The following is a 14,512-nucleotide window of genomic DNA, read 5'->3' on the forward strand; positions in this document are numbered from 1 at the left end:
TTGTTCTGCCTCAGCCTCCCAAGTAGCTGGGACTACAGGCGCCCGCCACCACGCCTGGCTAATTTTTTGTATCTTTTAAGTAGAGATGGGATTTCAACATGTTAGCCAGGATGGTCTCAATCTCCTGACCTCGTGATCTGCCCGGCTTGGCCTCCCAAAGTACTGGGATAACAGGTGTAAGCCACCACGCCTGGCAGAAAGCATTATTATTATTGTTTTAATTATTACTTTGAGACAGAGTTTCACTCTTGTTGCCCAGGCTGGAGTGCAATGTTGTGATCTCTGCTCACTGCAACCTCTGTCTCCTGGGTTCAAATGATTCTTCTGTTTCAGCCTCCTGAGTAGCTGTGATTACAGGTGGCAGCCACCAACCCCAGGTAAGTTTTGTATTTTTACAGAGACGGGGTTTCATCATGTTGGCCAGGGTGGTCTTGAACTCCTGGCCTCAAGTGATCTGCCTGGCTTGGCCTCCCAAAGTGTTGGGATTACAGGCGTCGGCCACCACGCCTGGCTATTTTTTAAAATTAATAATTGACTGTTAAAGTCCTAGAAATCAAAGAAGAGTCTGTGCTCAAGAAATATTCGAAATCTAGAAGAAAGTTGAAATTGGAGAAGCGAAGATGGATGTGGATAGAAGGCTTTTTAAGCCACCCAATAGGTATTGAATAAAATGACTCAGCAAGTCTTCAGTGATAGGAACTGAACTCAGTCTGGAGAAAATTCAAGAGGTTGAGGATCAAAGGGAAGAAGGCTCATACTTAGTGAGTTTTAGCATGTGGAAGAGAGCCAGCAAGGAGGGTGGCCACTGTGAAAGCTGAAAAATGAAGTTATCAGGCAGCATTTGAGACAGGCTTATAGTTTGAGTCAACCTCCTGAGTAAACGCAGGAGGAGAAGGCTTCATTCGTTTTCAGAACAGAATGTTTCAGAACTGAATGAGTATTTCATTGAAAGGTACTAGTCAATTCTTTGTGCAATCCTTTGTCACTTATTAGAAATTTGAAGAGAGAAAGCATAACTAGTAACATTTTTCAGAAGCTTTATGTGGGTTATCTGAATGGCTTTGTAGATAAAAATAGATCTGGGCCAGGCATGGTGGCTCATGCCTGTAATCCCAGCACTTTGGGAGGCCGAGGCGGGAGCGTCACCTGAGCCCAGGAGTTTGAGACCAGCCTGGCCAACGTGGTGCCCCATCTCTATTTAAAAAAAAAAATCTGATTTAATTTTCCTTATGATACTTTAAACTATTAGATTTTTGCCTGCGTGTAATTAAAATGAAAATTGCATTTTCAACAGAAAATTACTATAATTATATTTTGCTTTTTAGACTAGTAGATTCTATCAAATTAGAGCAAATAGGGCAAATGATCTTTATGAAAAGGTCCAGATACTAAACATGTTGGACTTTGCAGACCAGTCATCTCTGTCCCGGCTATACAACTCTGCTGGTGTAGTGCACAAGCAGCTATAGGCGTATGTAGATGAATGAGCATGTTTGTGTTCCAATATCATTTTATTTATGGACACTTAACTCTGAATTTCACATAATTCATGTGTCACAAAATATTCTTCCTCTGATTTGTTTAAAAAAAAAAAAAGGTCAAAACGCTCTTAAATCACATTCTGTACAAAACAGATGGGAAGCTGGGTTTGGGCCACAAGCCATAGTTTCCTAACTCCTGAGTTAAAGGTTTTTAAAAAGTCTTGTTCTCCTAAAGGTCAGTGCTGTGGCTTTCTGTCTGGATGACTATTAACATTTTGATGTGACCCTAGGGAGGTCTTATTTTGTTATAATGAAGGGATTTCTTAGATATCTGAACAACTTTTGGCAGTGGTTCTCACGTTAGCGTGCATCAGAATCACCTGGAGGGCTTGTTAAAACACAGATTGCGGGGCGCCCTCCCCAGGTTTCACATTCAGTAGATCATCTATGCAGCTGCTCAAGAATGTGCATTTATGGCTAGGTGCTAGGTGCGGTGGCTCAGGGCTCTAATCCCAGCATGTTGGAAGGCTGAAGCGAGTGGATCACTTGAGGCCAGGAGTTCGAGACCAGCCTGGTCAACATGGTGAAACACTGTCTCTACCAAAAATACAAAAATTAGTTGGGTGTGGTGGTGCACACCTGTAATCCCAGCTACTAGGGAGGCCGAGGCATGAGAATTGGTTGAACCTCGGGAGGTGGAGGTTGCAGTGAGCTGAGATAGTGCCACTGCACTCCAGCCTGGACAACAGAGCAAGACCATCTCTCTCTCTCTCTCTCTCACACACACACACACACACACACACTGCATTTCTTAAAGGTGAGTCTGATGCTGCTGTTTTGGGACCACACTTTGAGAATTGCTGATTTAGAGAAATGAGAGCACCCAATGCTGTGGAAATAACACAGTTTCTTCTTTTACTCAGTGACCTTAGAGTAACTATTGACTACATAGTTTCTTTGAGACCATTGAAATTCGAATGGTTCAAAGACCAAAGATATTTGGAACAAAATTTGTAACTTTCCCATCTATTGTAGTATTTTCCTCCATTACTTTCTATTTTAAACACTTAAAACTGGAGATTGATTTATAACAGTGTTAGAGAGTGAAATGCATCTAGTAGAAATATAAATGAAGGAATATATGTATATATACTAGATACTCACCTATCAGTTTGAAAAATAGTATATTGCCAGTAGCTGGCATTGCATGTTCCTCTCCCATCTTGTCATCCTTTTCTTTGCTTTTACTATCTGTGTTTGTATCTACAACAATATAATGTCTAGTTTTGTGCACACATGAACTTTATGAAAATAATTTTTTTTTTTGTAATTCGTGATGAAGTTCTCAAAACAGTTTTATTACACATGCACATCCATTTTCATGAATATAGCTGTGGTTCATTTTCACCGCTTTATTTTATAAGTGCACTACAATGTATCAGTTCCCCCGATGGTGGACATTTGGATTGTTACCAGTATTTTTTTTTTCTTTTTCTTTTTTTTGAGACGGACTCTCTTTCATCCAGGCTGGGGTGCAATGGCATGATCTTGGCTCATTGCAACTTCCGCCTCCTGGGTTCAAGTGATTCTCCTGCTGCAGCCTCCCAAGCAGCTGGGATTACAGGCACCCACCACCACACCTGGCTAATTTTTTGTATTTTTAGTAGAAATGGGGGTGTCACCATTTTGGCCAGGCTGGTTTTGAACTCCTGACCTCAAGTAATCCACCAGTCTTGGCCTCCCAAAGTGCTGGGATTGCAGACGTGAGCCACTGCCTCTGACCATAGCATTGTTACCAGTATTTTAAAAAATCTTTAAACAATATAGCCACAGATATTTTTGTCTTCTTCTAGTGAGTAAGTGCAACAGTATTTCTACAGCAGAGACCTAGGGAGGGGATTTGTCTCTGGTTACGGGATAGGCACATCTTCAACTTTACTATGTAGGAGGGATTTGTCTCTCATTATGGGATATGCACATCTTCAACTTTACTATGTAACCATCAATTGTTTCCCAAAGTAAGGCTATATTCACGTCTTCACCACACTTCATATCACTAGATTTTTCAATTTCTGCCAGTTTGGTAGGTTTAAGATGATATTGTGCTTTTATTAATAATTTACATTTTCTTAATTACTAATATAGCTGATAATTTTTCTTTAAAGGCCTTTCATGTCTCATTTTCTTTGAAATGACTTTTTTTGCCTGCTTTTTATTAGATTGTTTATCTTGATCCAGTTGATTCAGAGAATTTCTTTATATTGTAGTTACTAATCTTTTGACATTTAAATGTTTTAGAGATATTTCCTTCCATGGCTTACCTTCTTTGCCTTTTATGGTGGTTTTAAAAAATTTTGGATAGGTATATGTTTTACACTTTCTTGTAGCTTAATTTATAAATTATTCTCCTCATAATTTGTGGGGATTTTTTCCTGTGTGTGTCTTGTTTTAAGAAATTATTCTCTCACTTGTCATGAAGATATTTTCCTATATATTCTTCTAAAAGTTTGGTTATTTTTACATTGAAATCTTTAGTCCAGCTATAAATAACTTTTGTGCATGGTATGAAGTATGGATCCGATTTTATTTATTTTTTTGTCTAGATGACTAGTTGTCTTGATACTTAATTTAACAGTTCATCCTTTTCCTATTGATCCCATTGCCATTTCTTTCATGTTTCTTCCTCTGTTCTGTTATACTCTCATCTGTTGCATTGGTCAATATTTCTATCCCTGTGTCAACAGTATTCTGTCTTAATTACTACAGCCTTTACTTTTTAACAAGTCTTGATATCTGGTTGAGCTTTCTTAAAAAGTTGCTACACCTTGTTTGTAAAATAAGCTCCTGACTAGTTTTGGTTCTTTTTTCTTCTGCATAAATTTGTGTAACCTGTATGGGAAAAAAAGACTTTGGGGAGTTTTGCTTGGAAATGTACTAACAGATTAATTTGGTAAGAAATTACAGCTGCACGGCTGGGCGTGGTGGCTCATGCCTGTAATCCTAGCACTTTAGGAGGCCAAGGTGGGGGGGTCATGAGGTCAGGAGTTCGAGACCAGCCTGACCAACGTGGTGAAGCCCCGTCTCTACCACAAATACAAAAATTAACCGGCGTGGTGGCGTGTGCCTGCAATCTCAGCTACTCAGGAGGCTGAGGCAGGAGAATCGCTTGAACCTGGGAGGCAGAAGTTGCAGTGAGCCAAGTTCACGCCACTGCACTCCAGCCTGGGCAACAAGAGTGAAACTCTGTTTCAAAAAAAAAAGGAAAAAGAGAAGAAGAAAGAAAGAAAATTACAGCTGTACAATATTAAGCATTCCTAATCATGAATATGCAATGTCTTTCCACCAAGTCTTCCTTGATTCAGTAAAGTTGTTTACATTTTTGCATTAAGATCATGAATTTATTTTGTTAGTTTTATTATTAAGCATCTTTTTTTTTGCTGTCGTTTTCCGAGTTACATTTGAAAACTATTTCTGACTGATGTAGAGAATGCAGTTGATTTCTTTTTGCTCACCTTAAGGAACCTTGTTTCATTCTCACCGTTTCTAATAATTTGTGAAGTCTTTTGGGCTTTCTACATAGACTTTCTTCATTTTCTGCAAATAATTATAGTTTTCAGTCTTCTCCATTCTTAAAACTTTTATTCTGTTTCTTACTGAGTTGACTGGCTGCAACTTGCAGTCCCATGTGGAACGTAAGTGGTGTCTCTTTTCTTTTGTTGTTTGAGACGGGGTCTCACTCTGTCACTCAGGCTGTAGTGCAGTGGCGCTATCTCGGCTCACTGCACCCTCCGTCTCCCAGGCTCAAGTGATCCTCCCACCTCAGCCTCCTGAATAGCTGGGACTATACAGGGAATATACAGGAGCATGGCACCAGCCTGACTAATTTTTAGTACATGATTTTTATCAGATTAATGAAACTTCCTTTTACATACATATACGTATTTTCAAAGAGTTTTTTCTTTTAAATAGAAAAGGTTTTAAATTTGTTAAATACAATTTCTGAGTATATTGAGGTAATCATGTGTGTGTACTTTAATTTTTTAATTTTAAAACTTTTTTGTAGATGATGCTACTAAAATTTTATTTTAAAATTCAGTTTTAATTTTATGGGCACATAAGTATATATATTTATGGGGGACATGAGATTTTGATACAAGCAGGCAATACGTAATCATCACATCCTGCGAAATGGGGTATTCATCCCCTCAAGCTTTTCTCCTTTGTGTTACAAATAATCTAATTATACTCTTTTAGTTATTTTTAAATGTAAAATTAAATTATTATTGATTATAGTTACCTTGTGCTATCGAATACTAGGTCTTATTCATTCTTTCTATTTTTTTTTTTTTGTACCCATTAACCATTCTACCTCCCAACCTCCTGCTTCCCCACTACCCTTCTTACTCTCTGGTAATCATCCTTTTACTCTCTATCTCCATGAGTTTAATTATTTTGATTTTTAGATCCCACAAATCAGTGAGAACATACAATTTTTGTCTTTCTGTGCCTGGCTTAACATTAGCAATCTCCAGTTCCATCCATGTTGTTGCAAATGACAGGATCTCATTATTTTTTTGTGCCTGAATAAGTACTCCATTGTGTATAAGTACCACCATTTTCTTTATCCATTCATTTGTTGATGGACACTTAACGTTGCTTCCAAATCTTGGCTATTGTGAGTAGTGTTGCAGTTAATATGGGAAAGCAGGTATGTTTTTGATATAATGATTTTCTTTTTGGGAGGCACATACACAATAGTGGGGTTACTGGATCATATGGTAGCTCCATTTTTAGTTTTTGGAGAAGACTCCAAACTGTTCTCTATAGTGGTTGTACTAATTTACAGTCCCACCAACAGTGTACAAAGGTTCCCTTTTCTTCACATCCTCACCAGCATTTGTTATTACCTGTCTTAGTAGGATAAAAGTCATCTTAACTGGGGTGAGATGATCATCTCATTGCAGTTTTGGTTTGCATTTCTCTGATGTGCAATGATGTTGAGCACCTTTTCATATGTCTGCTGCCATTTGTATGTGTTTACTTTTTTAAAAAATTGTTGTCTGAGTGCAGCAGCTCATGCCTATAATCCCAGGAGGATTGCTTGAGCTCAGGAGATCAAGACCAGCCTGGGCAACATAGTGAGACCTCATCTCCACCCCTTCCCGCCCACGAAAAAAAAAAAAAGGAAAAGAAAGAAAAAAATTAGCCAGGTGCAGTGAAGCACACCTGTGGTTCCAGCTTCTCAAGAGGCTAAGGTGGGAGGATTGCTTGTGTCTCGGAGATTGAGACTTTAGTAAACCATGACCATGTCACTGCAATCCAGTTTGGAGGACAGAGCAAGACCCTGTCAAAAAAAAATTGTTAATATACTAAACTGACAGATTCTTTTTTTTTTTTGAGATGAAGTCTTGCTCTGTCACCCGGACTGGAGTGCAAGTGGCATGATCTTGGCTTATTGCAGCCTCTGTCTTTGGGGTTCAAGCGATTCCTGTCTCAGCCTCCGGAATAGCTGGAACTACAGGTGCAGGCCACCATGCCCGGGTAATTTTTGTATTTTTAGTAGAGATGGAGTTTCCCCATGTTGGCCAGGCTGGTCTCAAACTCCTGACCTCAGGTGATCCACCCCCCCACCTCGGCCTGCCAAAGTGCTGGGATTACAGGTGTGAGCCATGGCCTGTACTAGGTAAATCGATTCTTTAAGATGTTAAACTAGGCCGGGAGCAGTGGCTCATGCCTCTAATCCCAGAAATTTGGGAGGGCAAGGCAGGCAGATCATCTGAAGTCAGGAGTTTGAGAGCAGCCTGGACAACATGGGAAAACCCTAACTCTACTGAAAATACAAAAAAAAAAAAAAAAAAAAAAAAAAAATAGCCAGGTGTGGTGGCATGTGCCTGTAAACTCAGCTACTTGGGAAGTTGAGACAGGAATCGCTTGAACCCTGGAGGCGGAGGTTGCAGTGAGCCAACAAGGCGCCTTTGCATTCCAGCATGGGTGATAGAGTGAGACAACATCTTATTCAACTAGGTTTGCGTTCCTTGTTATATATTCTAACCCATAATTTAATATATATTCTTAATATAACTTGATATATATTCTAACCCATGGCTTACTGCTTCACAACTCCTGAGCCTCCTGTGTTGTGAATATTCAGCCCATGTGATTTTTATGTATCACCCTCACTCCCCTTCAGTTGTTGCCGCCTTCAACTAAAGTACTGTCATCTAATCTCATGGCGCCACCTGGTGGCAAATCTTGGACATTTCCGACGTCTCTTCACCTTTCTTTCCCTATTACGGAAACTCGTACGTGCAGTTGTCTCCTTCAGTTCTATTCCTTCTCTTGTGCCTTTCATCTATTAAACTTACTCCCAAATCCTCTTTTCTCATTATGTTCATGAAAAGTAATTCTCTTCCTTTGCTCTCTCTGCTCCTTTATGAGTCTAAATCTACATGAATAATAGTACTACTAGTTAATCACAGTGAGAATACTACTACTAGCGACTATGGAAAAACTACAGCTATATATTTTGAAAGGACATTTCTTTTATTGTTGTTTTGTTTGTTTGTTTGTTTGTTTGTTTGTTTGTTTGTTTTTGAGATGGGAGTTTCACTCTTGTTGCCCAGGCTGGAGTGCAATGGCGTGATCTCGGCTCACTGCAACCTCCATCTCCCAGGTTCAAGCGATTCTCCTACCTCAGCCTCCTGAGTAGCTGTGATTACAGGCATGCACCACCATGCCCGGTAATTTTTTTATTTTTAGTAGAGACGGGATTTCACCATGTTGGTTAGGCTGGTCTCGAACTCCTGACCTCAGGTGATCTGCCTGCCTCGGCCTCCCAAAGTGCTGGAATTACAGACATGAGCCACCACGTCTGGCCTGAAATGACATTTCATACAATAAAGTGCTGGCCAGACTAACCTTCAAAGTCCTTGAAAATAGTTAAAATTCCCTTTAAAATGTTCTTAAATTTCAGGTACTATTGAACCATCTAATTATTTCTGTCCAAGTTAACATCAAGCTCAAGTATTAAAGAAGAATTATAAAACTGTTAATAAATGTCATTGTTTCTATGTTCCTTAATTACAACCTTTGACAAAATTGGAGTTCCTACTTATTTTACTGCAAAGACTCAGTTTTTCATTATGAGTTACATTGCCTAGAAACAGAATCACTGTTCATGACGTGGTTTCCATGGGAAACAGCCCACCACAGCTGCCCTTTTGGTACATAACTCATTTGTAAGATAGAGATTGCTAGTAACTGCATTTCTAATTGTTTTACTCACAAGGTTAGAAAATACTGTAACCAGTATTCTCCCCAGTCAGGGAAATGACTCATGGATAAGCTTGGCCAGTTTAGCAGTTTCTTTGTTGAGTTAATTCTGACTTTGTTTTATCTCTAAGGGATATATCGGAGAATGGCAGGTAAGTCAGCTGAGGAAGACAGCCCAGAGAGAGTAGGGTTGAAATTGACCTCTTTAATTCCTGCAATGCCAACGTGTCTGCAGAGGAGGTAGTTTTCCTGGTTTGCTTGTCTTAACCTATCCAGTCTTTTACTAGGCAGGTACTGAGAATTTGCTTATTCAAAAGCATAGCAACTATTGATTTCAGAGTAGGCACTACAAAGTATTTTGGACCCATTACTCCAGTTGCTACCTGAAAATAACAATGTCTAGATTAATCAAAAGAGAACTTCAAATAAAATATAAAATCTGGTAGAACGCATAACTGAATGACATGAAGTTCTGATGTTTATGGCTTTAAGACAAGACCTATTATTCTAAATAATAGGTCTTATTATTGAAAGAAACTAGTTAGCTTGTGTAGAGTTGCTGCACTCTTTGAAGTCTAGCATCTATTTAAAAGGAAGGTTTAAAGTTATTCTTATTTCCACATTCTAATCATGGAGTTTCGAAGGTGGACTGGAAAATAAGAAGTTAAAGATTAGGCAGACAGTTTGACAATAACAGCCCTTACATAATCCAGGCTGACAAGGGCACCCTGATATTATAGTGTGCTGAGCAAACAGTCAACCTGCCCATTCAGTTTCCTACTGTTTTTTTTTTTTTTTTTTTTTTTTTTTTTTTTTTTGCTAAATGCTTTCTAACCTCTTAATGTCTCTTTTGAAAGGTGGGGACCCAAACTGTATGCATTGTTCCAGATGCGCTCTTGCCAAAGCAGCATAAAGCAAATGTAACCCTTAGGAAGAAGGCTTCCTCCCTCACTAGGTAAGTACAACCGGCAGCCATGGTCAGGGCCAGCCCACTTGCCCACTAGATCTGCCATACCTTCCACTGCCAGGGTGCTGGTGGGACCTCATAAAACTGAACCTGCTAATCCACAGGACCTGTGGGTTTCAAGTCAAAGGAACTGATCAAGAGCAGTCTCTATCTTTACAGCCTCTGATTCCATCCCCTCCGAGTTGTTTCTCAATAGTTTGCATCTATTGGGCTCTTTGCCAATCAAGAACATCATCCTCCAATTTAATAATTTTGAGGTCAGTTAGAATTTGTTAAAATGATGTTTTACCTGTAATCTTGGGAGCGGATTGGACCTGCTACTTTAGAGCATTCTCTTACCTTTAGAAAGAGCCCTCTGGAGCATTAAGAATGAAAGTATTATAGTGCAGGTTCTCATATGACACTTATGTTCTGCTGGGAGGCTTTTCTTATTTTTTAAAAAAACATATTCAGGCCTGTCACGGTTGCTCATGCCTAGAATCCCAGCACTTTAAGAGGTGTAGGCAGGTGGATCACCTGAGGTTAGGAGTTCGAGACCAGCCTGGCCAACATGGTGAAACCCCATCTCTACTAAAAATACAAAAAAAAAATTAGCCAGGCATGGTAGTGCATGCCTGCAGTCTCAGCTACTTTGGAGGCTGAGGCAGGAGAATTGCTTGAATCCGGGAGGCACAGGTTGCAATGAGCTGAGATGGCGCCACTGCACTCCATCCTGGATGACAGAGCGATTAAAAAAGAAAGAAAGAAAAAAGACATATTCAGATTTACTTTAAAATGAAGTTCTATACATACACATTGAGTAGAACAGTGGTCCCCAACCTTTTTGCACCAAGGCCTGGTTTCATGGAAGACAAATTTTCCATGGGCTGGGAATGGGGTTGGGGGGTGGAGGGAATGGTTTTGGGGTGAAACTGCTTCACCTCAAATCATCAGGCATTAGATTCCCATAAGGAGCGTGCAACGTGGAACCCTTGCATGTGCAGTTCACAATAGGGTTCGCTCCTTTGAGAATCTAATGCCGCTGCTGATCTGACAGGAGGTCAGGCCATGATGCTTGTTCACCGCTCAGCTTCTGCTGTGCCACCCAGTTCCTAACAGGCCACACCAGTACTGGTCTTCGGCCCAGGGGTTGGGGATTCCTGGGGTAGAAGAAGCAAAGAATTGGTTCATAAGCTAGGTTAATATAGTACTATGTACTGACCTTGATTTGGTAATATTTAAAAATCATTTTTTTCAATATGATTACCATAACAGGTTGTTTTAAATTTTTTTTTTTTTTTTTTGGCAGAGACTATTTGACTCATCCCATTTCTGAATAAAACCACAACAATGTTGTTTATGTTGTAAATCTTGAGTTCCCCCAACTTGCTGGTTAAGCCTCCCAAAGTTCTCTAAACCTCCTTCTAGCTAAATGTCAGTATATTTGAGATAATACTTTAAAATGTAGAACCAATGTTCTTTATAGAAATATGATGTTTTAGACTTATTTATGTGGCAAAAAATGGTCACATGTGTTAGGTAAGGTGGAGAACTTTTAGAAGCAATTTGCTCCTTTGGCCTTGAATTTGGCCTGCTCTGAAATGAGTTTAAGGTCATGCAATATTCTCTCTGATATGTCATGACATTACCAAAGCACTTTCGTTGTTTCAAAGTCCACTTGAAACGCTACGACACATCCATCATCGTTTGCTCTCACTCGCTTCGAAAGGGGTCTAGCTGAGAATCCAGCTGGTCTCATTTCTGATCTTTGAACTAAAATCCTGGGTTAAAGCACATTCTTAATGTGCCATAGATTGCTGCCAACAATACTCTTCTTAGCTATTTATCTTTAGCCATTTCTTCCAGTGCAGAAATTCATTGATGTAACTCTTGCATTTTGTTTGTCGATTAGTAAAACTCCCCAAAGTAAAATCTACCTGATCTTCTATAATTTTTCCTCCTTGATTTTCATCTGTTAATGTTCTTTTTAGAGCAAATCCTTTGAGTGAGTTTGACTCTGAGCTATTGTTGTCAGAAGCAGGAAAAGAAAGCTTCTGCATGAAAAGTCAAGATCTAATGACGGAAAGAGATTTTGAATTATCTAGCCATGAATTTATGAAGGGATCCGCAGAGCTGGTGATTGCCACATCCTCCAGCTTGAGGTATCACATAGTTGGCAGCCTTGGAAGAACTGCTGGGCCCCTCCAGAGTTGATTATAAAGTTATTGACCCAAGAGAAAGAACAGAGACTCTGAGTGACGTTCTGGTCCTTCTCCCACTGCCCCCAGGGCTTCTCCACAGCACTGTCATCCTATCTTCCTCGTGACTAGGGACCTGTAGGATTATGGTGACATTAAGGAATTAAAGGTGACATCTAAAGCCATGGACAGGCCAGGTGCTGTGTCTCATACCTGTAATCCCAGCACTTTTAGAGACTGAGGCAGGTGAGTTGCATGAACTCAGGAGTTTGAGACCAGCCAGGGCAACATGGTAAAACCTTGGCTCTACAAAAAATACAAAACATTATCTGGGCATAAGGGCGCATGCCTGTGGTCCCACCTACTCGGGAGGCTGAGGTGGGAGAATTGCTTAAGCCCAGAAGGTCGAGGCTGTAGTGAGCCAAGATCATACCCCTGTACTCAAGCCTGGGTGACAGTGCGACCCTGTCTCAAAAATAAAATAAAGCCATGAACAAGATAGAACTGACTGGTTTCCTCATGGATAGAATCCCTATAGCCTTGGGACCAGACTGTACCCAAATTGCTAATCAACTCCAAAGGCTGGCACAGTGTGGTGTATTTAGACTCATGGGCTTTTTGCTCTCAACCTTCAGACCTCTCTCAGGCTCTGGGCTGATTTTAGCTGAGGAGACCAGATTAGACCCAGTCTGCAGGTCCTCCCTCTTGGATCCCCGAGGTGGGAAGGAGCCTGAGGTGTGTCAGATGAAGCTGGTATAAATAAGATGAACTCATTCCCTAAGCACACATGCCCCATGGCTGCTCAACAATTTCTCTTGGGATTCACGTCACTAAGGTGTATGTGACTGTGACGTGAAAGAGAGAGTGTTTATACCATGATCTTACATCCACATCATAATTCTGGATCAGAACATTGCAAAATCTATATGTTAGACTCCTTTTGCGGCCAAAAGTAATTCTAGCCAGGCTGAGGTCAGAGTGTAGCGTTTGTGGACGCACCTTTATTTTGGTACAATCTGTACATCATTGCATTTCCTCAGCGGCATTCCATTCCCCTTCATCACTCAACCATCAACTAACCGTGACTAAATGTTAACTTACAAAATGTGGAAAGACATTCAGCGTCATGCCTTTTCAACTGAATGCTGATAATACGAGTATTCGAGTGGAGTTTTCTTCTTTCTTGCCTGACTTTCCTATTCACTTTCTGTGTGTTCATGCAGGCCTCTGGCTACTGACATACGAGCAGCTTTAGGATAAGGACATACCTGGTGTTCTGAATGTGTGTATCCCCCAAAGTCTGCAATCTCAGCTGGAACTGGATGGACCAGTATTCCCTCACCCAGGGCCCTGGCTCGTGTTTCTCTCCTCTTCTCAGTTTACTGTTGGATTTCCCTTTTTTGCTATTCTCTTTCTCTCCAAACCCCTCTCAACGGCCTTTCCTAAAGACAGACCTTAGCAAGATGGGCCAGGACTTGGGACTTCGCACGGCACCCTGCAGTCCCAAGCCAGCATCTACTGCACCCCATCTTCAAGACTCTATCCCCCAAACAGATGCTGGAAGGCATCAGCTGCTGAGAACCCACTTTTTTTTTCTGCATGACTAGCTTGTATGGAAGAATCTATGGAGAGGATTTCCAAGAATTTCCCACTTTTTCAAAAAATGTATGTGACTTATATTTGGCTTCAATCCAAGAGCAAACTCAGTGGTGAACAGCTCCATTTCTGTGCACATGTTGGTGGAACCTACAGAAATCGATGCAACATTTCTTTCCTGTCTGGGCTGTTTGTATAATTGTATATAAATGTAGCAATAAATATATTCTACCATCAGCCTGAGCCTTACTGCACACTTGATTCTGCATCCTGGTGGTAGGCGGTGAATATCGTGAATATCGCTTGCCTGCCCCACCTCAGGTTCCCATCTTCTCTGATTTCACAGTTACTTCAGACCTGGCCAGTGTTTGGAGAAAGAGTGTTGAGGAGAGTTCAGTGGCAGAGCTGGGACGCAAAGCAGCATTATTAATTCATAAGATGGCACTAGTCCTAGCACTTTGAGGTGTTTTGAATGTCCAAGGAGTGAAGCTTAGAGGATTGGGTGACAGTTTGTGACACGAGTCAGCTGCATTAACAGTCACTCTGGCCGGACGCAGTGGCTCACGCCTGTAATCCCAGCACTTTGGGAGGCTGAGGTGGGCGGGTCACGCAGTCAAGAGAGCGAGACCATCCTGGCCAACATGGTGAAACCCTGTCTCTACTAAAAATACAAAAATTAGCTGGGCGTGGTGGTGCGTGCCTATAGTCCCAGCTACTTGGGAGGCTGAGACAGGAGAATCGCTTGAACCCAGGAGGTGGAGGTTGCAGTGAGCTGAAATTACACTACTACGCCCCAGTCTGGGCGACAAAGCGAGACTCTGTCTCAAAAAACAAAACAAAACAAAAAGCAAAAGTCACTCTTACAGCCTTCAAGAGCGTGTTGTGCTGTGATTATTTGATTGGTACTTGCTGGGCACAAAGGTACCCGTTAAAGATTTTCAGAAAAACCCCACAAAATGTACCAACATGACATAGAATTTTCCATCTGTCACTGATGGTTTTCAAGGGTATTAAATCTA

General features: G+C 40.8%; 1 protein-coding gene across 1 annotated transcript in view; it reads left to right on the forward strand.

The window, feature by feature from the left end:
* Positions 1 to 13,730, forward strand: part of RDX (radixin) — a 94,388-nt gene extending 80,658 nt beyond the window's left edge. The window contains exons 15-16 of the mRNA XM_017883249.1: positions 9,611 to 9,708; positions 13,121 to 13,730. Of these exons, the coding sequence (XP_017738738.1) occupies positions 9,611 to 9,677 (67 nt within the window). The 3' untranslated portion in view covers positions 9,678 to 9,708; positions 13,121 to 13,730. The remainder of the gene's footprint in view (positions 1 to 9,610; positions 9,709 to 13,120) is intronic.
* The last annotated feature ends 782 nt before the right edge of the window (positions 13,731 to 14,512 follow it).

This window comes from Rhinopithecus bieti, unplaced genomic scaffold (assembly GCF_001698545.2).
Source record: "Rhinopithecus bieti isolate Rb0 unplaced genomic scaffold, ASM169854v2 scaffold_11964, whole genome shotgun sequence".
NCBI classification, from domain to species: Eukaryota; Metazoa; Chordata; class Mammalia; order Primates; family Cercopithecidae; genus Rhinopithecus; species Rhinopithecus bieti.